The following is a 27,435-nucleotide window of genomic DNA, read 5'->3' as shown; positions in this document are numbered from 1 at the left end:
TTTACGAGGTTTCAGCAATCTAAGATTAATCCTAAACGAAACTTTCTTAATTTCAATACCTCTAGGACGCAACGTTCACGAGTTTTCTACAGCCCTTTTTATTAAATTGACCAAAAGTCACGGGAACTTTTCTCCTTTTATCGTATGTACCACTATGATACCTATTACTGAACTGCCTGTGTAGAGACACGATACGTGGGATATCTGTTACAGAGAGGTGTGAAGTGGACATAGCAGTTCGTCGCAAGTTAACCAGTTTTGAACATGATGGTTCAAATGGCTCTGATCACTATGCGACTTAACTTCTGAGGTCATCAGTCGCCTAGAACTTAGAACTAATTGAACTTAACTAACCTAAGGACATCACCTCAGATGTTAAGTCTCATAGTGCTCAGAGCTATTTGAACCATTTGAAGAAATGGAGCAGCGAAATGTATCGTCTTGTCTGGATTTACTAGATAATCCGGGTCGTTAAGAAGAATTTGTACTGTCACTGTAGAGAAGAGTGCAGTGTTGCATCTAAGCGTGAGGACGATACGCGAAGTATCTCATTTAACAAGTACAGTTAAGTTATAACACGTAATTTACTCAAGTAATTTCTTATTTCTCATTGGGATATGTGGGGCGGCGGATGGATAATAGTAATAAATATAAGAATGTTTACGGTTTCTTACGAGAGCCTCAAAACTGCTTTTGTTTTCAGCCTGAAAGAGATGGGGTACATACCGACCATAATTTCCAGTCTGCAGGTCCCCATTCCTCTTGTACTCACTGAAAGAAAGTGTTTATTTCTCTCCATTTAGTCGTGTCAGAAACTACGATTATAAATAAAAATTTTAGTTCTTACTGATTAACATATTCAATAAAATTTCACACTCACAACATGGTACTATTTCTGAAAGTAATAATAATATACGTTCAGCAACAGAAAGATTCACATTAAGCAGAAAGGAAGGAGGAAGGGGATTTATCGACATAAAAAAATCTACATTATGGACAGGTAGATAATTTAAGAAAATTCTCTATAGAACGAGCAGAAACTAGCAAAATACACAAAGCAATCACTCATATAAATCTCATATAAATACATCGGCTACAACGTTGCAATTTCATAACCACTTCTACAACCCTTTAGATCACATAACATCAACATATACGAAGAAAGTAAATTGGAAAAAGAAAACACTACATGGCAAGCACCCATATCATCTAACACAGCCACACATCGATCAAGACGCATCCAACACATGGCTAAGAAAAGGCAATATATACAGTGAGACGGAATGATTCATGATTGCAATACAGGATCAAACAATAAACACCAGATATTACAGCAAGCATATTATTAAAGATCCCAATACCACAACAGATAAATGCAGACTTTGCAAACAACAAATAGAAACAGTAAATCACATCACAAGCGGATGTACAATACTAGCAAATACAGAATACCCCAGAAGACATGGCAATGTAGCAAAAATAATACACCAACAACTTGCCATACAACATAAACTAATAAAACAACACCTTCCCACATACAAGTATGCACCACAAAATGTACTGGAGAATGATGAATACAAATTATACTGGTACAGAACCATTATAACAGATAAAACAACACCACATAACAAACCTGACATCATACTCACCAATACAAAGAAGAAATTAACACAACTAATCGAAATGTCCATACCCAGTACAACAAATGTACAGAAGAAAACAGGAGAAAAAATTGAAAAATACAGCCAACTGGCTGAGGAAGTCAAGGACATGTGGCATCAGGATAAAGTTGACGTTATACCAATTACACTATCAACTACAGGAGTCATACCACACAATATCCACCAGTACATCAACGCAATACAGCTACATCCAAACGTATATATACAACTACAGATATCTGTAATTATTGATACATGTTCAATTACCCGAATGTAACATTTACCGTACAGTTAAAAGGAAGTCACGCTTGATCAAGGTCCGCGTCACTTTCCATTTTTAACGAGACATAACTTCTGAGAAAGGAAAGAAATAATAATAATACTAACAATGTCTGTATAAAAAAACAGTACTATGAGCAGTTCAGAGGCGACCTCTATAGTGAGTTCGAATTAAGTGGTCTTTCTCCCTGACTACCAATCATCAAAGTTAATTGGTCGCCACAAAATTCGAAAATAATCTCACCACTTGCCAAGCGTTTTTGTTAACATTACGGAGGGCACACAAACAGTTACTTCCGTGAAATCTAAGCGATTCAGGGCCGTGGACCGTACACGCGACTTCACTTCCTATCTGAACCGAAAACATGCGTTTAGTAGAAGCATGGCTGTGACGTCATTCGAGGCAGCGCGTAAGCCGGCGTTTGACTGACGCAGACCGATTGATAGCTGGATGCGAAGTGTGCCTCACCGCCTCTCAGGACGGATTTATACAGGGTGAGTCAGGAGGACAGGTACATGAGACGCGATAGTAATAGTGATTCTGAACAAAAAACTTCAGTGACATATGCCTTATTGCGAACGGTTTCCGAGATAGAACACGATTAATATCACTTTTGTTCGTTTTTCTTTAATAACTCGAAAACCGCACACTCCAACGAAAAAGTGTCTCAGTACACAATTAAACTATATTAAATTTGCTGTAGCTTAGGTACCTTTTGGAGGCTAGTTTGAGGTAGTTTTCCAGCTTGATAGAGCACAAGCGTCCTGTATCAAAATGTTCGCCTCAATTCTCCTCTATATTACTGTGGTACGTTGTAAATAATGAAAATAAATAGAAATGTACATAAAAAGTTTTCTACTTCGGAAAACATTCGGAATTGGGCATTGTTCAGAATCAGCAATGCTCTCACCCATCAAAAAACGTACCTTTCCTCCTGACTCACCCTGTATACGGGCGGAGCGGAACATCTACCGTCATCTGCTCTAAGCCAACGTAGCTGCAACTAAACGTCCACTTTGTCGGACACTTTTTATTTTATAACACTGCTGCGTATCAATTTACTACATTCGTAATTTTTTGTATAAATTTACTACGTTCGTAATTTTTATACGAATGGGGTTAAGTTGGCTTTAATTACAGAAAAGTTTCAGCTCGACTGCATTTAAACTTTTCCCGCTAGAATTTTTAGAACAGAACCGAAATGACCTCTGAACTAAATATTTAAGAGACCTTGTATTGATTCTTATTTACATTAAGTTGTTGAAGCTTGTTATAGCTTCACCATTTAATGGATGTAATCAAATGCTGTAATCAGAAGTTTCTATCAATAATGTAAATGATACTTAACCTATTACAAATAAGGACGTTTCGTTTCAAATTTTGTTTTTAATTAATTACTTCAAAATTATTAGAGATAGATTAATGGGATCACATAGTTAAGGTTTTCATATCAACCTGACGCTTCGTACCAATTTTCGTCTTTATGTGTCTAGTATTTAAGGCTTTCAATTTTTCGTAAACACACCGATTTTTACCATTTTATTGCTGCGATCAAGTTGAGACCTGTAACAGTTGATTTTCTCTTACAGTTGCCCATTCTGAACAATTTTTGGTGTTATAGCTTTATTATTTAGTACCACTTGTTTTTTCCTTAAAACTATGTATTTAGGGAACCATATTCGTCTCATCACTCTGAGTTTTAACAATTTAAAAATTAACATACTGAACAATATGTTGACAAAGTTTGGAAAAGCTGCTGCTTAATTTATAACTTCATTCATAGATTACGGCGCAATACCTTGTATGCCACGCACAGGCGCGTTATGACGAAGTGACGTTAGTAGCAGAGAACTGGGAGAGTCCCGGATCACTCGCTGGCCTCTGTATCTCTCAAATCATACAGTGCTCGTTTCGCCAACGGTAGACCATCGGTACAATTTGAGCTGTATTTGGGTAGGGGCTTAGTCAAAAGTTTACGTTTCAAATACCTTCCTACTAACAGGTGAAATATCTCATCGTGGTCAGTCACAGCTACTGGAACACCTCAATTAACAGTTACGAATGGACAGCAAATTGTAGCGTATAACATGCTCTCCATATTGCATTGCCTAGCAAATGGCTCGATGGCGGACCCATATTTTTGCTTTTGCTGTTGTATATTATCACCTGTGTCAGTTTTTGCTTTTTATTATGACACATCATGTCATTATGCTATAATGGCAGTTAGAGTGCTAGTTACCTCTTAAAGAAAACATACTGCAGGCTTCACCTATATAGCGGCATTATTTGTTAGGTTATGGATACTTGTTCAGATGTGTGTGAATTCCTAAAGGACCAGACTACTAAGGTCGTCGGTCCCTAGTCTTACACACTACTTAAACTAACTTAGACTAGCTTATGCTATCAACAACACACACACCCAATCTCGAGGAAGGACTCGGATCTCCGACATGGGGAGCCGCACGAACCGTGACAGGTCGCCCTAAACCACACGACTACCCTGCACGACGTGGATACTTGTAATACACTCTCTGAGAAAATGGGTGAAACACCCAAAAGGAGGAGAGAAAACTAAATGAAACTTCACCTTAGAACAATTATACACGACTGTGCTTAAACTGACACAATATTTTTAGTGCAACGCAATCTGACTTTCAAAAATCCCTACAAATGAATGGCCCTGACTAACATTAACCTATACGTTTCACAAATCACTTACCTCACCAAAAATCTTCCTTACTCGAACTAATGCAATACAGCGAGCGCCACTACTGCCAGCCAGCTAAATAACAGATTCAAACTATGGAAGGCACTAACTACTGATAGGGATAGTTAGCAAATGAAAGATTTTAATAGAGAACAAACAATGTATTTACCTTAATAGTCATAATATATCTAACAGTTCATGACAAATTTCAAAACTCCGCAATCTCTCTCCCCACATCCACCACTGCTGGCGGCTCACCTCCAACTGCGCAAAGCTACGCGCTGTTCACATCCAGCTGCCGCTGCCCAACACTACAAAGGCAGACAACAATACAAACTAGCCACAGACTGCACACAGCACAGCCAGTGATTTTCATACAGAGCGCTACGTAACGTTGCCAATAAGAAAACATAAACAGCCTACTTACATAGCCCCCTTGCTCCCCACAAAAAATTTGACAAATTGTTTTGGGCAGTGGCCAATAATGATTTGAAAAAATTTTTGATAATTACAATAACAAAGATATCAAATGCACACACTTATTTATACAATGTTGGTCAAAAGCTAAAATTTTCTCACAGTCCATAAAGACAGTCCAGATTGTTCATCACAGTAAAATTTCAGTGGTTTTTTTTCAAAGTCCAAGCAGTAAAAGACAATGCACACGGAAGTAGTGGATTTCCATGCAGTCTTGAAGAAGTAGTGTTGTCCTTCCAACTGAAAGACAGTGCTGACTCTTGACATGCTGACAGGTAATGGGCCACAACAGAGCAAACCCACAGCAGAGTCATTCGACGTTTTCAAGAAGATTGGTAGGTAGGTCATCACAGAGCAGACCCACTGTAGTCCTGGTAGAGAGTATAGTATTGGTGTTAGTGGGCCAGCAGAGGTGCAGACCCACTGCAGTCCATGTAGAGATGGCCAGCAGCCATCTGCTGTGACTGTGCAGGTGCACAATCACCATCGAAGAGTCTTGCAGAGAAGATAGCAAGTCCATAAACCGCCACTTGTACACTCACAAAGTTTTTGGAATTGTCCTTAGAACCAGCAATGCTGTTATCCAGTCCCTTGCTGAATTATTAACACATGTGAAAACACTATGAGTCCCTACTTCTCACATATTGTCCATATACTATGACCAACAGAAACGTGTGTAGTGAAATGTAACTTACAAGTTACTTAATTTGATGAACTGCTGTCAATTACAATTTTATAACATAAGAATACAATTACAAAGGTACAAAATACATCATTAAAGAACATAACAATACAGATAAAACTTGTAGTACAAGCTTTACAAAAGAATTAAAACAACATATACATCAGTGTTACAGGAATTATGACGTGACTACATACATAAAGATCAGAATAACTTTCAAAACATCAACTTCACACATGAGCATTAAAACAAAACAGAATAAATAATGTCTAAGCATATTTACAAGGTATATAACATATTATTAATGCCAATTATATTTGAGGATAACAGTATTCCTCATCATAGTTCATGTAGCTGAGTATTAGAAAAATTCTACAACATAAGTCTTATCAGATAAACATATAAATACAGGAAGAACATAAATACACAGGGGTACACAAACATATAGCGGAATAATACAAGGAAAGGATAGGGTTTGTTTTACTGCAGTATTTTGCAAACAAAACTTTCTTTACTTCTCGGAGATCTCCCTTCGTTCTTCATTATTTCCAAAAGTCCTATCTATACCTGCTTTCTGTACTTTTCTCGTATAGCCTCTCAGTGCATTTCTTCAAATTCATCGCAACTCATTCTCTTATAGGCTACCCCCACTTAAGCTAACTTAAATCTACTAAGCTCAGATGCTAAACTAAGGGACGAGGCAATGCAGCAACACAAAACAATTATATTACAACTAATATAAGGCACTGTGCAGCAAACAAGAAAAATAAATCAGTAGTAAACTGGCTTAGCAGAGTAACAGAAAGTCAAATTCAGTAACACTATGCCTGGCAAACAGCAACAGCAGTAGCTTATACCTAAACATGACATAGCTCAAGCAGAAAAAATAGTACACTAAAGACAACAATGCAGATAAGGGAAATGTCTATTCACATCTTAATGTCTATGTAATTAAAGTGGTGCACCACAAATTATTCTACAAAAAAAATTACCAAGTACTTGAAAAGAAAATTCTGTATGCAATTCCTGTGAAGGGAAATGTGTTTTTGTGCTCCTTCGTTTTTTGTTTTTTTTTAAGTACATCAAAGTTATTCTTTTTTTCTGGATCTGTAGGCATAAAATATTTATATTAGTACCTTCATAAAATTTTATTTTAAACAATGCTGCAGTGCAGCTAGAAACTAGATATTAAAGAAAATGAGCAAATAAATACATAAAGCAAGGCATATGGCATTTTTCTCAACTAGCAAGACAATAGTCATAATCAGGTGTATAGACATAAAAATATTTCTCGTCATTTCATTCGGCATTGCAGTAAATATCATAAATTAAGAGCTCCACAGTATGCTTTCAACAAGGAAATGTCAATAGCGATGATAATGCCCCCCCCTTTTTTTTTCTCCACCTGCACCTCTGAAAGGCACACTAATGGCTTTTATTTTTCGGGCGTCTGCCGCACAGCTGGGTGCCCACGACGCATTACGTGAAGGTGGTCACTTAACTTTCTTACCGAAATATTTACGACACCAGTTTCCACTACAGTGACAGTCTCATATGAAAATATTTCACAGGTCAAGAATTTGCGTTACAAATCTGTGGAAACAAAATCTTATGAATATAGCAGTGTCCAAAAAGTTTTCCTCGGAATTGTGATACATTCGCGCATTTACACACATTTCATAACTCTTAAAGTATGATTCTTGGTTTCCAACATCCTTTTTCACAAGTCAGAGTCCCTAACCACTACTCCTTATTCCTTACTTTATTACACATATACATATTCATCAACACATCTTCAACAATTCATCATAATAAATACATATCATAATAAACATTCCTCAACAGCATAATACACATCGTCATCGTAATAATAACATCAAAACACCTCAGTCAAATCTCAAAAACGTCGTAGCTTTCTGCTATAATTTCAAAACCTAAAGAAAATTCTCTGCTCATTTCAATAGTGTCATCTAGCTCAAACGTACTTTAAAAATCATGATCTCATACCAGATACATCATTCAAAGCTCTCATAGTATCACAATGGTTCCAAAAAAATATGAACAGTTCACAAAGTAAAGACAAAATACAATTTCGTAAGTGTGCAGTTATCCAACGGTGTAATTGAGTAAACATGTGTCACTGATGTAGTTAAAAAAAATGTTTATCTCTCAGTTAAATGATCAGATAGCTGTGCAATTTATGTGTTAGAGGAATATGGTACCAATGTGTAAAGTAGTATAAGCAAATACCATATTAGCTAGAGCTCCTAGTGCTTGCCAAACACATGATACACAAAGTAAGTGTGTACCCCCCTGAGGATTATTGTAATTATACCCTCAGGTGTTACAGATTACAGCAATGGAATGAAATGTATCATGGAAAACTTTCTTTTTAATTCAAAAATCTTTAAAAATAAATATGAAACGTCTCCTTAGAACAATTATACACGACTGTGCTTAAACTGACACAATATTTTTAGCGCAACGCAATCTGACTTTCAAAAATCCCTACAAAAGAATGGCCCTGACTAACATTAACCTATACGTTTCACAAATCACTTACCTCACCAAAAATCTTCCTTACTCGAACTACTGCAATACAGCGAGCGCCGCTACTGCCAGCCAGCTAAATAACAGATTCAAACTACGGAAGGCATTAACTACTGATAGGGATAGTTAGAAAATGAAAGATTTTAATAGAGAACAAACAATGTATTTACCTTAATAGTCATAATATATCTAACAATTCATGACAAATTTCAAAACTCCGCCATCTCTCTCCCCACATCCACCACTGCTGGTGGCTCACCTCCAACTGCGCAACGCTACGCGCTGTTCACATCCAGCTGCCGCTGCCCAACACTACAATGGCAGACAACAATGCAAACTAGCCACAGACTGCACACAGCACAGCCAGTGATTTTCATACAGAGCGCTACGTAACATTGCCAATAAGAAAACATAAACAGCCTACTTACAAGAGTACGTGATGTTGTTTCGGTGATTACAACATCGAGCCAAATTTATAAGTATCTTGGCAGTATGAGCTTAATTATCAGTATGACGTTGCACTGCCTTTGGTCTGGATGCTCTGTTTCGGATGGGAAGGATGTCGTAAACTAGTTGTGTGCTCTCCTACGTCAAACTGGCCCACAACTATTGTAATTGGACCACTGTGGTGGAGCTGACGTCCGATGCCTGGAGCCTCTCCATACCAATGGTCGCCTCCATATTCGCTGACAATGGTCATCCGTTACAGAGCATAACCACGATTCATCGCTAGACACTGTTCAACGCCATTCTCAGCAGTCCATGCTTTCCAGTCGCTTCACCGCTCCAAGAGCAGCCAGTTTTGTTTTGGTCAGCGGCAGCTTACGCATGGAACAGCATTATCATTGTCCAACTGCTGCTCGTCTGCGATCAGTGTTGCAGACAACACACTGGTAATTCTCGAATGCCAGGTGCAGATGCGCAGGCGTTACAATATGCTTGGCGTTCTGTACGGGGATACTCCGTTGTGGTGGTGAGATATGGTCGACCTGAACCCTAAAGACGAGAATGTTTCTGTACAGTCCTACATCGGGCCACCGTCATGTGACGAATATCCCACAAAATTAGATGTATAGCGATTCGTTCAGCCGGCAAAATGGAGATCCAAAATAGGATCCGTTTCAAGCACATCCAGGTACTGATAACGCTCACACGAGTACGGGTCGCCTCCATATCCTTCATCGTGATCACTCAACAAGTGGCGCATTTCGTGCTCCTTGTACACCCTACCAGGCATAGTAACAACGCTAAACACATGTAACGCTAATGATCGTTCGTCACAGAGAACTACTACTCTAATCATTTACACACTCGCTATATGATACAGTCAAGGGACGTAGAGAGAGAATGGCACCCCTCTATCATTGTTAAAGACATGATGCAGCTGCGACTGAGACACGGCGCTGTTGGTTGGAGCAGGTCGGTGGTCGGGCCCGGTGCCGCGGTGCGCGCCCATCCTGTGCCCCAGCCTGGAGACGGACGACCCGCACCTGTCGCTGGTCGAGCACAACACCAGCTACGGCGGCCGCGCCGTCTTCCGCTGCTCCTGGGGCCACCAGCTCAAAGGGCAGCCCGGCATCGAGTGCGAGGCCGACGGGCACTGGTCGGGGCCCATACCGTCCTGCGAACGTGAGTACCACACACACGACATCCTCCACTAAGGACAGCAAAGGCGCCAGCGTGCAGCAGATCTAAGCTCTTGTATTTGCTAGTTTATGTTGGTACCTTCTTTTCCAGAATCGATATTTCACTCTGCAGCCGTCGGTATGCTTTTTTGAAACTTCCTAGAAACAGCCTTGAAGATGAGATTCTTGAAATTTTCCCGTTGTGAAGAGTACTGTAAGAATATTACATCGATCTCTTGCCACGATATTTCGGCTGACATCCATTCAGCCATCTTCAGGTGAGCGTTTTTCACTGTTGAGTGCTAGTTCACATCGCTAACTTTATATCAAAAACTGGTGCAGAGCCTCATGTGCAAAGGCAGCCGCTACAGGCAGCCGCTACATGAGCGACCTCTATCGAGTTTCGTACCCTCTTAGAATATTGCTTCAGCTATGGCGCTTAGGTGCAAGCGTAATTGTCACACTACACTCGCGTTGTATCTCGGAATGCGCACTGTCAGGGTTGAAATTCAGATGTCAAAATGAACTGTCGCTAGTTGTGTCATTAGTCATAAAATGTTTTCTTTCTGAAGAAATTAAAGAAATTCTGGGCCCCACGCCTCATCCGGTTGCAAGCCGCCATCACGATTAATAAGATCTTCCGCCAAACGTATTTCCACCGATTCCATAATATTTGAATCCCAGAGGGCTCTCGTTGATGCCAAGCTCTCCGAGGCTGTACAATCTATGGAATATCCTGTAAAAATGGTATAACCATTACGCATGCGGCTGCGTGCATACATGGACCAATATTCGAAGAGGTCGCTCATATAGCGGGTGCCTTTGCTCATGTGTCGTCGCGCCAATTTTTGGCATCAAATTAGCGATGTGAACTAGCAATCTCCAGTGCAAAACATTCTCATGAAGAGAAAGAATAGCTGCAAAGATGTCAGATCTGCGTCGCGGGTTCGTGATTGAATAGCTCTGTCGATAAATTTTGAGAAGACACACTACAGGCAGTTTAGAACTAGTAAGAGGTTTCCTCCGAGCATATGTCTAAAATATGATGAGAAGCAGATAGAACAGAATGAATGTTAAATTCCTGGAATTGCAATATGATAATGAATTCAGTTAGGAGGATCGTACCATAGAACTGCTGAAGTGCACTGGCAAATCTTCATTTGCACCGCGCGATTATTTAAAAATAAAAAGAGTTTAGCATATTTCGCTTTCTTTCTTTCTTTCCATAATCTCACACGCGATAATTTTTTCGTATAACTAATCAAGCCACGCTTAATGTTCCCAACAGTGTGTAATGCAAATTATGCAGTGTGAACTCAAAAGTGTTCGTCTGAGATCTGCTCAAGGAATTGGGGAGACTCGCAATTCTGTGTACTTATAAATTGAATTTCCGATAAATAATGTACCTGGTTTCAACATCAAAAACTCAGTTCCTAGAATAAATACGATTTCCTCCGCGTCCGTTATTTAGAATCATATATATTAAACAACTTACCGGCAGCTTTAGAACTATTAAAGTTCAGATTATGTTTAGGCAATTTTTGGTGGATAATTCCTACTCCATTGGCGAATTTCTGAACAAAACGGATTGATGTATGTGTTATTAATAATGTCAAATAACGTATTCCCTAAAAGCCTGAACATCTTCAGTAAAGTAATGTTATAAATGTATACAACCTGCTACTATTGTTTCTGTTCTTTGACTTGTTTCACTTCAATTACGACCATATGACTTAGGGTCTGTCAAGAGAAAATTAAAATATACCTTTCTTGTAAATATTTTGTATGTCTTTTTGTTTTGTAATATGTTCTAAATCCTTGGAGATGTCCTTACTATGAACAATGAAACGAAAAGCGTGTTTAATCTAATCTGATATTAGTTATGTAAACTTTCCCCGAAAGGCAAGGTTCTGGGTTCGTATCCTGGAGCAACGTACTGTTTTAGTCAGCCACGAATTTTACTTTATCCATGAGTAGGAGAGTCATAACTGGATATAAGTATATCAGCAGCTCCAGTCAGAATTTTCTCTGAAAAGAAACTTTTTGACGACGGATCATGCCATTTTCAAGCGATATCAAGTACATGTCTCATCGGGTGAGCAACGTAGTCTAGCCCGTCAAAGTATCACAGTTGTGGCCGCAGTAATGGGTGTGTCCTAAAACGTCATCTCAAGATTATAAAAGGCCAGCTAAGGAGGAAATGCTATGAGAAAGCATTCCGGTGGTTATGGATGGACCACCACACCACGAAAGTATAGATAAATAGCCCTCGTAGCGAAAAGGAACAGACAGCTCACTCCCAGGCATATCGCTGCGTAGTTACCGGTACACTTGCCTCTCCGCAGTGTCCCATGAAGCAAGGACATGTGGGCATGTGACGGTGTTGACGGTGACCTGTCCGTCGAATGGGGACGTTAAGCTTGGTGACCGCCTTGGCGCTAGTTACGAAGAGGAGGCTGTGTGCCGACTCAGAGTTTCACCCTCTGCCTTCTCGCATAATCAACATTAAACACAAATATTACAGTACACTACACCCACGCACACACACACACACACACACACACACACACACACACAAACACACAAACAAACACACACACACACACAATATGTACAGTAGTATTACAGATATTGTAATGGAGAATATTGCAAATAAATAGTCAACAAGTCACCACGGAATGTCATGAACGTCATCGCTATTACCTAGGTGGTATGCTGTGGGTAAGCATTACACACAATGGCCGGACATCGCTTTGGCGTCAGGTACCATCACAGCACAGTTATACTGCAGGAAATTGTTCTAGATTGCATCCGTCTGTTTAGGGGTGCGGTCGATACCGAACTTCTGTTTACGGACGACAATCCCCCCCCCCCTCCCCCCCACACACACACACACATAGAACCGCTGAAGTGTTGAACACATTGGAAAGCTAAGATATTGATGTACTCCCCGGATATAAACCCTATGGAGCATCCATGGGATGCTCCTGGGAGAAATATTTTTCAGTGAAGACACCCTCCTCAAACCGTGCAAGAACTGAAAAACGCTTTGACAGAGGAGTGGAACAATGCACCCCCCGCAACAAGGACTCCACAACAGTTTGGTTGCCAGCAGGAAGAGCAGGTTTAAAACCCGAACAAGACATATTCCATACTGAGTGTCTCATATCAAGCTTTATGTTAAGATTCAGACCTGTGTCGAGCATGAACGTTATTTATATCTGTTATCCTGCTTACCCACGTGGTAAAATCTGTAGCACTTTTCGTTTTAACGTATCACTCCACCTCTATTACGTAATCACTGTGTTTCATCTTGTCCAACGCTGCCTGCGAATACTTCTGTTCAACAATGTCTCTGTTCGTTAGCAAGCAGTGCAACTGAAGTTCTGCATCAGCAACTGCTGTACATCGGTGCGGTAATTACTGTTGAACTATGAAGTAGTACGCACCCGATAGTAAAAGTTCTTAGGTGTTCATTGTGTGACACTCTTACAGAATCATCTGATTGTATGTTGGTCTTGTTGAGGCCTCTTTCGGGAGCAGACGCAGTCTTAAGGTACGAACGAATAAATTACGTTATTTGGCGCCATGGCACAAGATAGAAGATGTGCTGAAAGACTCATTTACGGGGCAGCAGGAAAGGTAATACAACTTCTGTGTTTCTGTGAGATGAAAAGTTTTGAGGTACAGTTGTAGAAACCAAACACTGGTTATTACGTACAGAAGTGACAGAAAGTTCTTTTGAGGCGTAATGAGCTCTTCGCATCGTTAATAAAAGTTTCAGACACGAAAGAAAACACTGTTTCACTAACTGAGAAAACTGTGTTGTGACCCACAGATTCAGTAAGAATGAATTACAGTCAATACCGAAAACATTTTAACAACATTGATAACACCTGTGGAAGCCTACGTTCCTATTATGTACACGTCTGTCTCCTCAGTTGAATCACTTTTCCTTTTATATCATATTTACCGCCGAGTAAATTTAAGCCATTTTCCAACGACTGCTCTTGAAATGAGCAGTGACTCATAACCTGGGTGGTCGTGGGGCTATTTGTCCGCCAACACTGAAACAGGTGGATTTTACGCACGACACTATGAACGATCTCGTTCACTTTCATATTACTGGTGAGCTCTTTAGTTTTATCAGGGCTTGTAGCTACCACAAGAGACAGGCCATTTCCCTGCTGTAAATTAGTCATATCACAATCCCAGGGCACGATGAAGTGTATTGATCGTCTATGAGTCGTAACTATCGAATATCATACTGCGTCGTCTAAGAAGTTGCTGAGTCCTCATTGTAATTACCCATCAAGGTTTCATTGTTGTTGTTGTTGTGGTCTTCAGTCCTGAGACTGGTTTGATGCAGCTCTCCATGCTACTCTATCCTGTGCAAGCTTCTTCATCTCCCAGTATCTACTGCAACCTATATCCTTCTGAATCTGCTTAGTGTATTCATCTCTTGGTCTCCCCCTACGATTTTTACCCTCCACGCTGCCCTCCAATACTAAATTGGTGATCCCTTGATGCCTCAGAACATGTCCTACCAACCGATCCCTTCTTCTGGTCAAGTTGTGCCACAAACGTCTCTTCTTCCCAATCCTATTCAATACTTCCTCATTAGTTATGTGATCTACCCATCTAATCTTCAGCATTCTTCTGTAGCACCACATTTCGAAAGCTTCTATTCTCTTCTTGTCCAAACTATTTAGCGTCCATGTTTCACTTCCATACATGGCTACACTCCATACAAATACTTTCAGAAATGACTTCCTGACACTTAAATCTATACTCGATGTTAACAAATTTTTCTTCTTCAGAAACATTTTCCTTGCCATTGCCAGTCTACATTTTATATCCTCTCTACTTCGACCATCATCAGTTATTTTACTCCCCAAATAGCAAAACTCCTTTACTACTTTAAGTGTCTCATTTCCTAATCTAATTCCCTCAGCATCACCCGAATTAATTCGACTACATTCCATTATCCTTGTTTTGCTTTTGTTGATGTTCATCTTATATGCTCCTTTCAAGACACTGTCCCTTCTATTCAACTGTTCTTCCAAGTCCTTTGCTGTCTCTGACAGAATTACAATGTCATCGGCGAACCTCAAAGTTTTTATTTCTTCTCCATGGATTTTAATACCTACTCCGAATTTTTCTTTTGTTTCCTCTACTGCTTGCTCAATATACAGATTGAATAACATCGGGGAGAGGCTACAGCCCAGTCTTATTCCCTTCCCAACCACTGCTTCCCTTTCATGTCCCTCGACTCTTATAACTGCTATCTGGTTTCTATACAAATTGTAAATAGCCTTTCGCTCCCTGTATTTTACCCCTGAAACCTTTAGAATTTGAAAGAGAGCATTCCAGTCAACATTGTCAAAAGCTTTCTCTAAGTCTACGAATGCTAGAAACGTAGGTTTGCCTTTCCTTAATCTTTCTTCTAAGATAAGTCGTAAGGTCAGTATTGCCTCACGTGTTCCAGTATTTTTACGGAATCCAAACTGATCTTCCCCGAGGTCAACTTCTACTAGTTTTTCCATTCGTCTGTAAGGTTTCATTAAGGTAGCCCTATAGACATGAGGTGACTATGATACTTGAAGTTATGCTTTCGAAATGAAGCGCTTCGTTTCATTAAAAATGAATTATTACATTCAAAATCGCATTCACAAATACAAAAATTAAAGCCTCACACATTTAAACACACAGCTATCATACCCATTATCTTTACCACAATAACACAGTGTCAGACAACTGGTGCGCACAGAGGTTTAAAAGCTGAACTTTCAGAACCTCGTGACTGCATGTTATCAGAATTATGGACCATATTTTCTTGCAGGATCGATTCTTCAGTCTGATATGCTGCATGCGTGTTTTTCTCTCCTTAAAATATGAGATCAAGTTGGTAAAGTTTCCTCGTTAGTGCCATCTGTCGTGTTGGTTGTATGAACCAAATTGACGTTTCTCATTTTATGAGCATAGTTTGAGACAGCGCTGTCGTCTCGGCTTCCATTTACTATAAAGTAAGACTGACGAATATTCTTTTGCGTCACAGATTCCATTGTATGGACGAAAACATATTTTTACATAACTCAAAAGAGTTTAAACGGAAGCCAAAATATAGACGATATTTACGTTGGAGTGATTCACCTCTCAGACTTAGCGTGGGTACCGTTGAGAGAATATAAGGCCGTCTTAAGATGTTAAATTATTCATTCTGATCTCCGATATCATCTCCGCAGCGGAAACGAAACAGGGCGCACAAACGTGGAAAAGCGTTGGTAATTATTTGGGCGAGTGTTTCATTAAATCTCTCGACCACCGGAATTTCTTTCTTCTCCTCCTCCGCACAGGATAAACAGACGTATAATAAATGCGAGCTGCGAGCAGCGGAATGCTGTGGTGGCTCAAGTTTCCGGCGTCTGCGGTTGTAGTTGGAATGTGAGGGGGGGGGGGGGCGCTGCACGCGGCGCCGCCGACAGCGCCTCTCCCTGGGACATCCCCCTCTGGTCATTGCGAAAAGCGTTCCTGGTGCTCTTGTAACACAAAGCACAGAAAAATCTGAATTACTTACATCATTCCGTTCATCGACATTGGATTCTGCATCTCCTAGTATCCACTTTAGCATACTTCACTAATGGACTCTTTCCAGGCTGGCTGAGTACTTTGCGTCACCTGGGTATCTATTTATTCCAATCATTTATCCATGCCCTCCAATTTCTCTGCCCATCTCAGCCTTCACTCTCTCTAGTCCTTCTCCCCTCTCTCTGTTCATCTCTTCCACTTTCCTTTCCGTGTCCATGTCCTTATTTCCTCTCTTTTTGTCCATCTTCTCCTGTACCCGTACTCTGTTGATTTACACCTCCGCCTTTCTGCGCATCTCTTTTTCCCTTTCTCTCTATTTGCCACTTCCTCTTTCTTTTCTGTCCATCTCCTCCTCTTTCCTCCCTCTCTCCATTTCCGCCTACCCTCTGTCTATCTCTTCCTCCCCCCCCCCTATCTGTGTTCATCTCCTCCTTTCCCTTGCTGTGGGTCCGTCTCCCCACTCTCCACGTTATCATTCTCATCCCAATAAGGCACTGGTGGTTCTTACCTCCATAGTTTATGTTTCCAGATATTAACTAACGTGTGTACCAAATCTGGCTGAATTCATTGCTAGGGTTTAAAGTGAGCTTCTTTAGAATGAGCTTTTCTGGTCGCACACGAACATGTCAAATATCTTTTATACACATTTTAACATATTTACACCTATCTGTACTCATATTTCACTTGTACCTCTAGCAAATTCCACCCTGTAGTTTCATTTTCACGGCGCTTAATGTTTATTATATATCTCCTGAACTATGTGCTTGTATCACAATTTAACACAGACGTTTACGCAGTAGAATACGTGGCTACTGTCTGCGAAATGCGTTGTGAATAAAATTACTAGTCAAGACGTAATAGATGAAAATGTCATACATTATACGGCCGTTTTCACGGATCTCAGTATTTGGCGTCATATCCCCTGCACTATCTATGGTACAAAGATATATTTTTGTAGGTACATTCAGAGGCATATGCGGATACTATCTTCGAAGTGTGTTGCCAGTTCAGTTAATAATAAAGAAGTGATGAACTAAAACTAAATCCTTGATACACCATTTTCTCGCGCATCTCTGTGTTTATGACATGACAGTTGTTGAATTGTGTGTCGTAGAACGATATAATTTTGCTGGTGCATTTAATGGTGTATGTGAATACTATGTCCAAAAGAACAGACACCACATATACATAATTAAGACGAAGATGGCCATTGGTCTCTTCAGCGCAGGTGCACAACAGGCTTCAACCATTACCCATAAGGATAATGTCACGAGGAATGAGGATAATGGACAAGAGGCCCTGCATTAGTAGGGTGCAGATGAGAAGGAAACATGCTAGGGTAGTCCAAGCAGTTGTAATGGCCGCTGTGTACAAATGGGTTAGTAGTCACTCTGCCTTTGGCAGTGTAGCGGCGAGGTTGCCTAGTTTTCATCTGTCCGTGGTGTATGCAGTTATGTGCAGACTGTTTACACCTTTCCTGCCGTTGGTGTTACGACCATTGATAGACCCGCCATGGCTCATGTGTATTGGATGGCTACAATCAAGTTCAGCTTTGAATTGAACTGTGCAGGACCGAGGACCACCGATCGCTGTGGCCGAGCGGTTCTAGGCGCTTCAACCCGGAACCGCGCTGCAGCTACGGTCGATGGTTTCGAATTCTGCCTTGGGCATGGATGTGTGTGATGTCCTTAGGTTAGTTAGGTTTAAGTAGTTCTAAGTCTAGGGGACTGATGACCTCGGATATTAAGTCCCATAGTGCTTAGAGCCATTTGAACCATTTTGACCGAGGACCTTTGACATTAAGTGCTTCGTTTGTGATGAAGCGAAGAGACATAGTAGGCATCCACTTTCCTATCATCAGTAGTGTCATATACGTAAAAATGACAAGCGACGCCATCTGTCATGAGGTGGTGTCCACATACGCCAGCGGCCTTGAGTTCAAATACGCTGACGGACACATAGAAGCAGTCACTGTCGGTCACATAGAGCTTCCCTTTGAAGTGCCACGTGACGTCATTACTGCCTTAAACCATGCAGGAAAGTGCTAGAACACATAGCCGAAAAAGGAAATACGTTCATAAATTATCCAGCCCTTAACATTGTCAGGCAAGTTAAGATAGAGCTAACTAAATGTATGCCATCATATATTAACTTTGGTGGCTGCTGAGCAACAATAATGTATCAGGGTCAGCAACGAATATGGCAGGAAGGTCACGTCTGGTCGGAATGTCTCCAGTGACGCCTTACACAACTCCCATTGGACAATCAGTCACAGCGTCATGCGAACACAACCCCCCCCCCCCCCCCCCTTCACTTCAGCTGCGGTAGTGAAGCCAGTTTCTATGCCTGATTAAGAACATATTCTGTCCTGAGACGTCACGTTCCAACGCCACACCAAGGACAGATATGAGCAATGATGCGCCCGCCAGAGAAAGAGCAACAACGACTGTCTCTTGTGAACATCAACCATGGCAGATGGACCTCTTGTGGCTGCCGAGGCTCCACAATACTCTGGGAGCCTAGAGGCCATGGCAGCTGACATCCTACTTTCAGCCACATATCCAGCCGACGAGCTCGCCTCTGCAGCCGACCCCCTGCCAGAGTCACCTCCGATGCCATTACAGACAATACTCCCCCAAAACCGTTGCCCGTCCATGGACCAATGATGCTGAAAAAATTGAGATGTTGCTGTGTAATGATGAAAATCATGAGGCCGCCTCCCCTTCCATGCTACACAGGGAACATGAGTCACCTTTGCACCTTAGTAGCTGAACTCTCACAGAGGAGATGGAATTCAGGTATCTACCTTAGGTATCTATCTTATGACTGTCAGTGTCAACAACATATGCACCTGTCCTATGATACAGTTATTACAGGACATTTTAAACGCAGCTGACGTCGATATAGTCTTCCTCCAAGAGGTCAGCGCAGCATTAGTACCCGAAATATATGGTTGTAATGCATGTGCACCTCACTCTTCGCCCACTGACAGTTGCGTCACAATGCTCCTCAAGGACGTACTACATGCTAATGATATGTTCAACCCTCTACCTCCCCCCCCTCCCCCGCCCCTCGCACCATCACCAACGCCAGAGGGATGGCGCTCACAGTGTTAGGGGTACGACGTGTCAATATCTATACTCCGTCTGGTTCAACATGCTGCCAGTAGCGTGTGCGACTTTTGAAGGAAGAAATAGCTCCTTTCTTCAAGGGCAGACAAGACGACGTCGTTCTTCGTGGCGACTTTAACAGCCTTTTAGCGCCAAAGGATCAGCTCCCACGTCATTCACCATGTGCCGAACTAGGGGCTCTTTTTTGGGACCTTAGACTAGTGGATATTTGGGCCATGTAAAAGGATACGTCCCAGGTTTACCATTACACAAGCCATTCATCCAGGTGCATTGACAGGATGTATGACTCTCATCCCCTCACACCCGCATTGCGAGATGCGCGTTTAAGCGCTACAGGCTGAGTAGATAGGAGTAAAGCCATCTAGTTTTATATGAAACAAAAGGATGAGCAGCAGATTCCCATTCAGAAATGGCATTTGATATTTGCTCGTGAGAAGATCATTATCATTCATTAATGAAGGAAAAACGCCTGCCAGCACATGTCAGATATCTACACGGGCAGGATTGTACCTTATCGAAACTGCAGTTTCTATTTCTGCTATACTGCTTGTCACGTTGGTCGGGATCCATAACTGCCATGAGAATACTTATGACATAAATGGTTGTAGGAGGCTCACGCTTAAAGTAATGGAGTACCTCAACGGTCCCGCGCTGCTGCCACCCAAGAGCACGGAAAACCAGTTCGTTTGTTCGCACAGAAACTTAACAAAGACGACACGTGGCTTGAATCTGTAAACACGTTCGAGCAACCATGGACGACACGTAGCTTGAATCTGTCCGAGGAACCATGGACTATCAGTAGGGCCACCATTGCTGCCGCATTCTCTGATGCTACATCACTTGACGGTGAAAACCATTAAAGTAATACAACGGCTTGATATATAGCGTCATATACGGTGTGATTCGCAGGTACATAGCCAAGCTACAATACAAATCGCCAACAGACGAAACATATTTTACTAATGTATAATATAAAAAATTAAAAACTTTAAAGTATTTCCAATAACATTCACAAAGGCCCTATGACATCACAGACGACGTAATATCTAATCATGATAAAATTAGTGAAATCCTCTTATATTATTACAGATAGCATATTTATTGTGTTCCCGTAAAAAACTTCTTACGAACTAAAATCAATAATAAAATAGTGAAAGATCCATTTTATATGTTTTACATGTTGTCTTTCCTATATCTTAACGTTGCGATGAGATCTGTCTGACTCTGTGATCCACAGAGCTCTGCTGGCCGGAGCTATGGCCCTGCTTCGATCACCCGCGCCAGACTGCTCAGCTGGTGAGAGACCAGACAAAGCGTAGTCCTCCCGGGAGGCTCGCTTTTTGGTAGTACATGGGCAGCAACCACATGGATCCCAATCCTGACGCTAATTCGACTTACTTGTGCAAGACGTCTTCAGTTTTGTTTTCGATGAGCCTCCCTTTGCTAACTCTTTGTTTTTCCAATCCTGGTGGTATTAGGTTTCGATGTCCGAGAACATTTTTCACTTTCCTCTTCATCTTCTCCTTCCTAGGCTTTTTCCAGGAAAGAATTCCTTGGCCAGCGTTGTAGGTGAAGAATAAAAATCTGCAAGGCGATATGGGACCGTGCGATTACCACTGTGGCTTAAGGAGTGGAAGCAACAGTCCTTTCCATGAAGTTATATATTAATGGAACGAGAAAGAAACTTCGCAAATAGCCCGGGAAGAGGGCTCCCATAAGGCTAAGGAAAACTAACATCTAAAGGTATGAGGCTCCGACAGAAATATCCCCGGCCCACCAGGTTGTGTGTTTGGGTTGGCATCTCGTCCACATAACAGGAACTTCTGTCATAAGCCTCGAGTAATAAGAAAACGAACAGTTCTAATGGACACTGCAATTCGAGCAGCAATTGGCATCATAGTAACAGAACGAACTGTTACAAATCGGTTACTTCACAGACAGCTCCGAGCCGGACGTCCTGTAGCGTGCATTCCATTACCCCCAAACCACCATTTGCAACTTAAGTGGTGTCATGGGAGAGCTCATTGGAGGGGAGGGCGGATATCTATTGGGTTTTCTGATGAAAACTGGTTCTGTCTCGTGTGCTGGTTAGAAGGGGGCCAGTTGAGCGACTGCAGGCAACCAGTCTGCGTGTTAGACACACTGGACCTACACCTGGAGTTATCGTCTGGGACACTCTCGTGATAATACTATTCAACACGACTGAAAATTTGTATGCCAGTCTGGTGATGCCATTCATGAACAGTATTTCTAGGGGTGTTTTCTAGCAGGATAACTCTCGCCCATATACCGCTGTTGTGACTCAACGCGCTCTACATAGAGTCGAATATTGCCTTGGCCTGCTCGACCACCGGATCTGTCTCCAATCGAAGCCATATGAGACATCGTTGGACGACAACTCCAGTATCATCCACAAACAGCATTAACTGTGCCGATATTGACCGACTAAGTGCAACAGGCATGGAACTCCATCCTACAAACTGACATCCAGCATCTGTGCAACACAACGCATGGACCCTTGCATACTTCATTCGACATTCTGCCGTTCACACCAGTTATTAATCTACATGCGTTTCACATTTAAAATGGCTTATTTCTGCTTTCATCAACCTGAGATCTTACGATGTTAATCACTTCAGAACGTAACTTAGACAAATGTATTCCCGAAATTTCGTTGAACGTAAAAGCACTCCGTCTTAAGGCCACAAATTGCCCACCAGGACCATCCGACCGCCGTGTCATCCTCAGATGAGGTTGCGGATAGGAGGGGCGTTTGGTTAGCACACCACTCTCCCGGTCGTTATGATGGTTTTCTTTGACCGGAGCCGCTACTATTCGGTAGAGTAGCTCCTCAAGTGGCACCACGAGGCTGGGTGCAACCATAAAAATGGCAACAGCGCGTGGTGGCCCGGATGGTCACCCATTCAAGCGCCGGCCACGCCCGACAGCGCACAACTTCGGTGATGTGACGGGAACCGGTGTATCCACAGCGGCAAGGCCGTTGCCCCGAAATTTCATTATCCTGCATTAATAACTATTATTAATCAAGGAATGAGACAAGAATGTGAATTATCTCAGGCGCTTCCTTAAATCTGTAGGGACGTCATACACAGGCGGTACCCGCAATTAAGTTAGGAAGGACCACTTTAAATGTTCTAACTTATGCTGATGTCTTACTGATTACAATAATACTGAAGATAATCTTCAAGAGCTATTTCTATGGTACATAAGATTTATCACGAACATAATTTTAAAATCTCCACCTGAAAATCAGTAACCGTGGCATTTTTCGGGTGAACTTCCAACAAGAGTAAAGATTATTTTGAATGACAAAATTGCAGAGAAGGGTTCAATATTTTAATTATTTCAGCTTTGATATCTCTATGTTTACGACAGAAGTAAAATTAATAAATTAGGAAGATATCAGGCAGTGTGCGGAACTATTCGAAGAACACTGAAAACAGCGTGAATCGCAATACAACTGAGGTTGTACAAGATAATGGCAGTGCCGTCTATTCTACTTGGCAGTGAGACAGAAATAAGATAGCCACATACAGGCCACTAAAATGACTCTCTTAGCACAGACCTTGATAAAATAATAAAGCAGGATAAACAGAATTCAGTTAACTCGCCAGGGTAGCCGAGAGCGCTAACGCTCTGCTTCCTCGACTAGGAGTAGGCGTGCCGGCCCCGGATCGTATCCGCCCGGCGGATTAACTACGACGGCCGATGTGCCAGCCACCCTGAATGTGGTTTTTAGGCGGTTTTCCACATCCCGCTAGGTGAATACCGGGCTGGTCCCCATGTTCCGCCTCAGTTCCACGGCTCGCAGACATCTGAACACTTTCGCACTATTCCATGGATTACACTCGACGCAGACAGTTGGGGTTCGCTAATTCCGTCCTGGGGTGTATGGGGTGGCGCAGGAAGGGCATCTGGCCAACCCTTAAACATTAACATGCCAAATCCGATTAACGATGGCTGACCCTGCGTAACTGCGGGACAAGGCTCAAGCGATAGAATACAGAATCAGTTATAAATTTTAGAAATATGGAACGAAATGTACTCATGTAGAAGCAAGTGGGAAGACCATTTAGAAATAATGGACAATACAAGGATTCCGAAAGTCGAACTGTCATACATACCAGTTGTTCGGAGAGACCCAGTAAGACCACGGCAAAGATGGATGGAGCCCAGAAAAGGCCGTAGGCCCTAATCCCTGAAAGACACTGATAATAATGCTGTTGATGTTGCTATCTTGGTTATTTTTAGCGTCTTTTGACATTTTACCTACAAGTTTGTAGTCAGGTTACGTAGGATGACAATGAGTGCTACTGCTGCCATAAGAAATCGAATCCTAGACCATAACTCCAGGTGCCGGTCCATCGTGCCTAGCACGCAGTTATGTTGGTTGCAACTGGCCTCCTTCTAGCCAACAAACAGCCATTGCTGGCGTCGAAGCACACGCGGCTTTCACCAGAAAATACAACAGACCTCCACACAGCGCTCCATTGAGCCCTCGTCTGACACCACAGAAATCGCAAAAGGCAATGGTTTTGTGTCAGTGGAACACACGCTACAAGGCATCTGGCTCGGAGCTGTCCCTGAAGTAACCGATTTGTAACAGTTGTTTGTACCACCATAGTGCCAACTGCTGCTCGGCTCGAAACTACAGACACAGTACGATGCGCCGCAGTTACACACTGAACACGAGGGTCTTTCCTCTCGGTCTGGAATCCCGTCTTTTTGCCACCGTTCCTTCCTGTGACCATCGAGGGCAGCAATTAGTGGTTACATTCGTGCCAAGCGTTTCCGCAATATCGCTAAAAGAACATCCAGCTTCTCATAGCCCTGTTACGTGACCTCGTTCTAACCCAATGAGCTGTTGATACCGTCCGTTTCAACTTCTTAAAGGCGTTCTTGACTAATTCAAAGGCAACTGATGCTGACGACCATTAAAGTTCGTATTTAAAGGGAACCTGCTTTGAACACTCATAGTGGCGCAACTAACTCCCCTCTTATGGGACTGGCTCGAAATTTGAGTAGACGTCATCTTGAAGGTGCAGGAAGACGCCTTCCAACTTTCAATTATCTCGCACAATACCTTTTTGGTGGTGGAACTTTTGTCTACCAGTGTAGTTTGAGAAAGTAAACTCAAACGGTCGTCCAGACTGGCGATATCGTATATTATAGTAGCTCTTCTATGTATTCATTCGTTTGTTCCTGGACTAGCGTTCCTTTCAGGGCAGTGTAGCAGCTAAAGATTTAATTAAGTTGCTATACTTATAGAAACATGTTTAGCACACTTCATGTGTTTGCTAATGAGATAGGTCTTGTTACACATCTCTTGAGAACTAGTAAAGAAAGATGAATTCACTGTCTTATTTTCGTCAAACATAAGCTGATATTGCGTTTAGTATTCTGATATTTCTGAGAATTACGTATAAGGAAGTATAGTTATCGATTGATCAACAAAGGACGAAAGATTAAGAATTGAACTCCCAGCCCCACTAAGGGTTTCAGAGACGGAGAACGAGCTGGAACGTGGACGTAAATCGGTCATGTCCTTCTTGAAAGGAACCTCGTGGTATTTGTCTTTAAGGATTTTAGGCAAAGACGCAAAAACTAAATAAGGATGACCGGAAACGTCGCCTCCAGAATAAGAGTCCCGTGTGCTAATCACTGCGCTATCTCGCTCAGTATGCTTATTTGGGAAACCATCCCAGCACTTACAGTAAGCGAAAGAACCTAATTCTAGGGCCAGATGAGAATTTTTAGCCAGCTATTTTCAGAGTTAAATACCTGAAACTCCGCTATTTCTGGTGGACGTTAATTCACTTCATTTTGTCCGTGTTGTGTTTCTCTGACGGGTGAATAGTAAATTCAATTACAGCACGAATACTTTGTCTCATTGATTAAAAAAGCGAGAATTATTTGCTCTGTAAATTAGGGATTGTGCATCTAAACTCTGCGAGCCTCCTTATGGTGTGCGGCGGAGGGTATTTTGCGTACCTCTGTCACTTCCTACGATCCGGCTTCAGTCGGAAAAATTCGGGGGAATAACGACTGTTGATGAGCATCAATGTGAACTCCTGATACCCTAATCTTACCTTCATATTGGTTTCTTAAAAACTGACGTTGCTTGTTTGCGCCGGGATTTTCTATATGTGTCACCACGAAGTTGATGAACGGAGATACGACTATCCCAGTACTATAATCTTTTCGCTAGATATACGTAAGAGGAAGCAGTATGTATGTTGACTCTTCCTGAACATCCGATCACGAAATGTTAATAGTAAACCACGACGTGATGCTCAGCTTCTCTCTTGCAGCGCCTACTGTTGCTGTTGGATGACTATCTCCTTGACATTTTCTCGCAGCAAAGCCCCCTTACGCTTAGCAAGAGCAGCTTCTATATTGCGCGTCGTCGACCGAGAAAGATTTCCGATAACTTCCTGGGGCAGAGACTGACAGGTTGATTTCTTTCGTGGAGACTACCGGTGGTGCCTGAGAGCTAAGTAGTTGTGCAAGCAAGTCGCACACGTGCGAGCACATAAATGTTCTGTGAATGTGAAAGATGCAGTACAAGCTATATCCGCAGCTTACAGAGTAAGACTAGTTCCACACTGAGGTCCACAAGGAACAGATAATACTGTACGCGAGTACAGTGTAAGGATTAATTTTTGCAAGCAATGCTATATCAACAAAGTGACCTCATTCTCCCACTGTGTGCATTGGACGGGACCCATTGGTTTGTTACATATTATCATTGCTTTCTTGCACTATTGTAGTACTCCACCTCCAGCCAATAAGAACATAACAGCGCTCCCTCAGCTGCAGAGTGATACATTCATTCTCAGATCAATCTCCTAAGCTTACTAAACCATATTTTTCCTTCGAAGAACATAAGTCTTGCAAATATCAGGATTGGTGTTGACGAACTAGATTAAGTTTAGGACGTAAAATATCCCTTGACGGACCGAGCACGGAGGACATAAAAAAATATCATTGGCAGAATGGCATTCCTGCCCAGGAGAGCTCTACTAGTATCAAACATTTGAGGAAGAAATATGTGATACTATACGCTTGGAGCCCAACATTCTATGGTAGTGAAACATGGATTGTGGGGAAGCCGGAAAAGAAGAGAATCGAAGCATTTGAGATCTTATGCTACAGGAGAATGTTGAAAATTAAATGGACTGATAAGGTAAGGGGTGGGGAGGTTCTCCGAAGAATCGGCGAAGAAAGTAATACATTGAAAACACTGACTAGAACAAGGTACAGGATGGTAGCATATCTGTAAAGAATTAAGGAAGACCCAGATAAAATGTCACAAATGTTTCTATCTGTGCGCATGCAAAGGAAAGAGTTTAAAGCAAACGAAAATCATTGAAGACAAAGTCTTCACGAAACAGTTCTAATTTATTTTGATAAGATTTAGACTTGGGCAGAACACAATTGTTCTCTTTTCCCCCATACGTATTCCGGGGATTTGTACCCATTAGTGGATTTCCTTTACTTTCTTAACGGAACACGCTGTTGTTCTTGTCGCTCTGTGTAATATGCCTTATATCTGACATGTCAATTCAGTTTGCCTTCATTTTTGTGGTTTCCACGTTGTCAAGACTCCATTAACCATATTCACGAATGCTAATGAATGAATTTTTGTGGAATACTTAACTGTTCCAAGACGGCGAAAGAATTCATTGTTTCATAAACTGTAATATACATCGT

At 41.8% G+C, this 27,435-nt stretch overlaps 1 protein-coding gene across 1 annotated transcript in view; it reads left to right on the top strand.

The window, feature by feature from the left end:
* The window catches only part of LOC126188510 (locomotion-related protein Hikaru genki-like), a 313,797-nt gene that overhangs the window by 220,999 nt on the left and 65,363 nt on the right, over positions 1-27,435 (top strand). The window contains exon 8 of the mRNA XM_049930113.1: positions 9,777-9,986. Within this exon, the coding sequence (XP_049786070.1) occupies positions 9,777-9,986 (210 nt within the window). The remainder of the gene's footprint in view (positions 1-9,776; positions 9,987-27,435) is intronic.

Source organism: Schistocerca cancellata, chromosome 5, assembly GCF_023864275.1.
Source record: "Schistocerca cancellata isolate TAMUIC-IGC-003103 chromosome 5, iqSchCanc2.1, whole genome shotgun sequence".
Lineage (NCBI taxonomy): Eukaryota > Metazoa > Arthropoda > Insecta > Orthoptera > Acrididae > Schistocerca > Schistocerca cancellata.
This window is presented reverse-complemented; position numbering and strand designations above follow the sequence as displayed.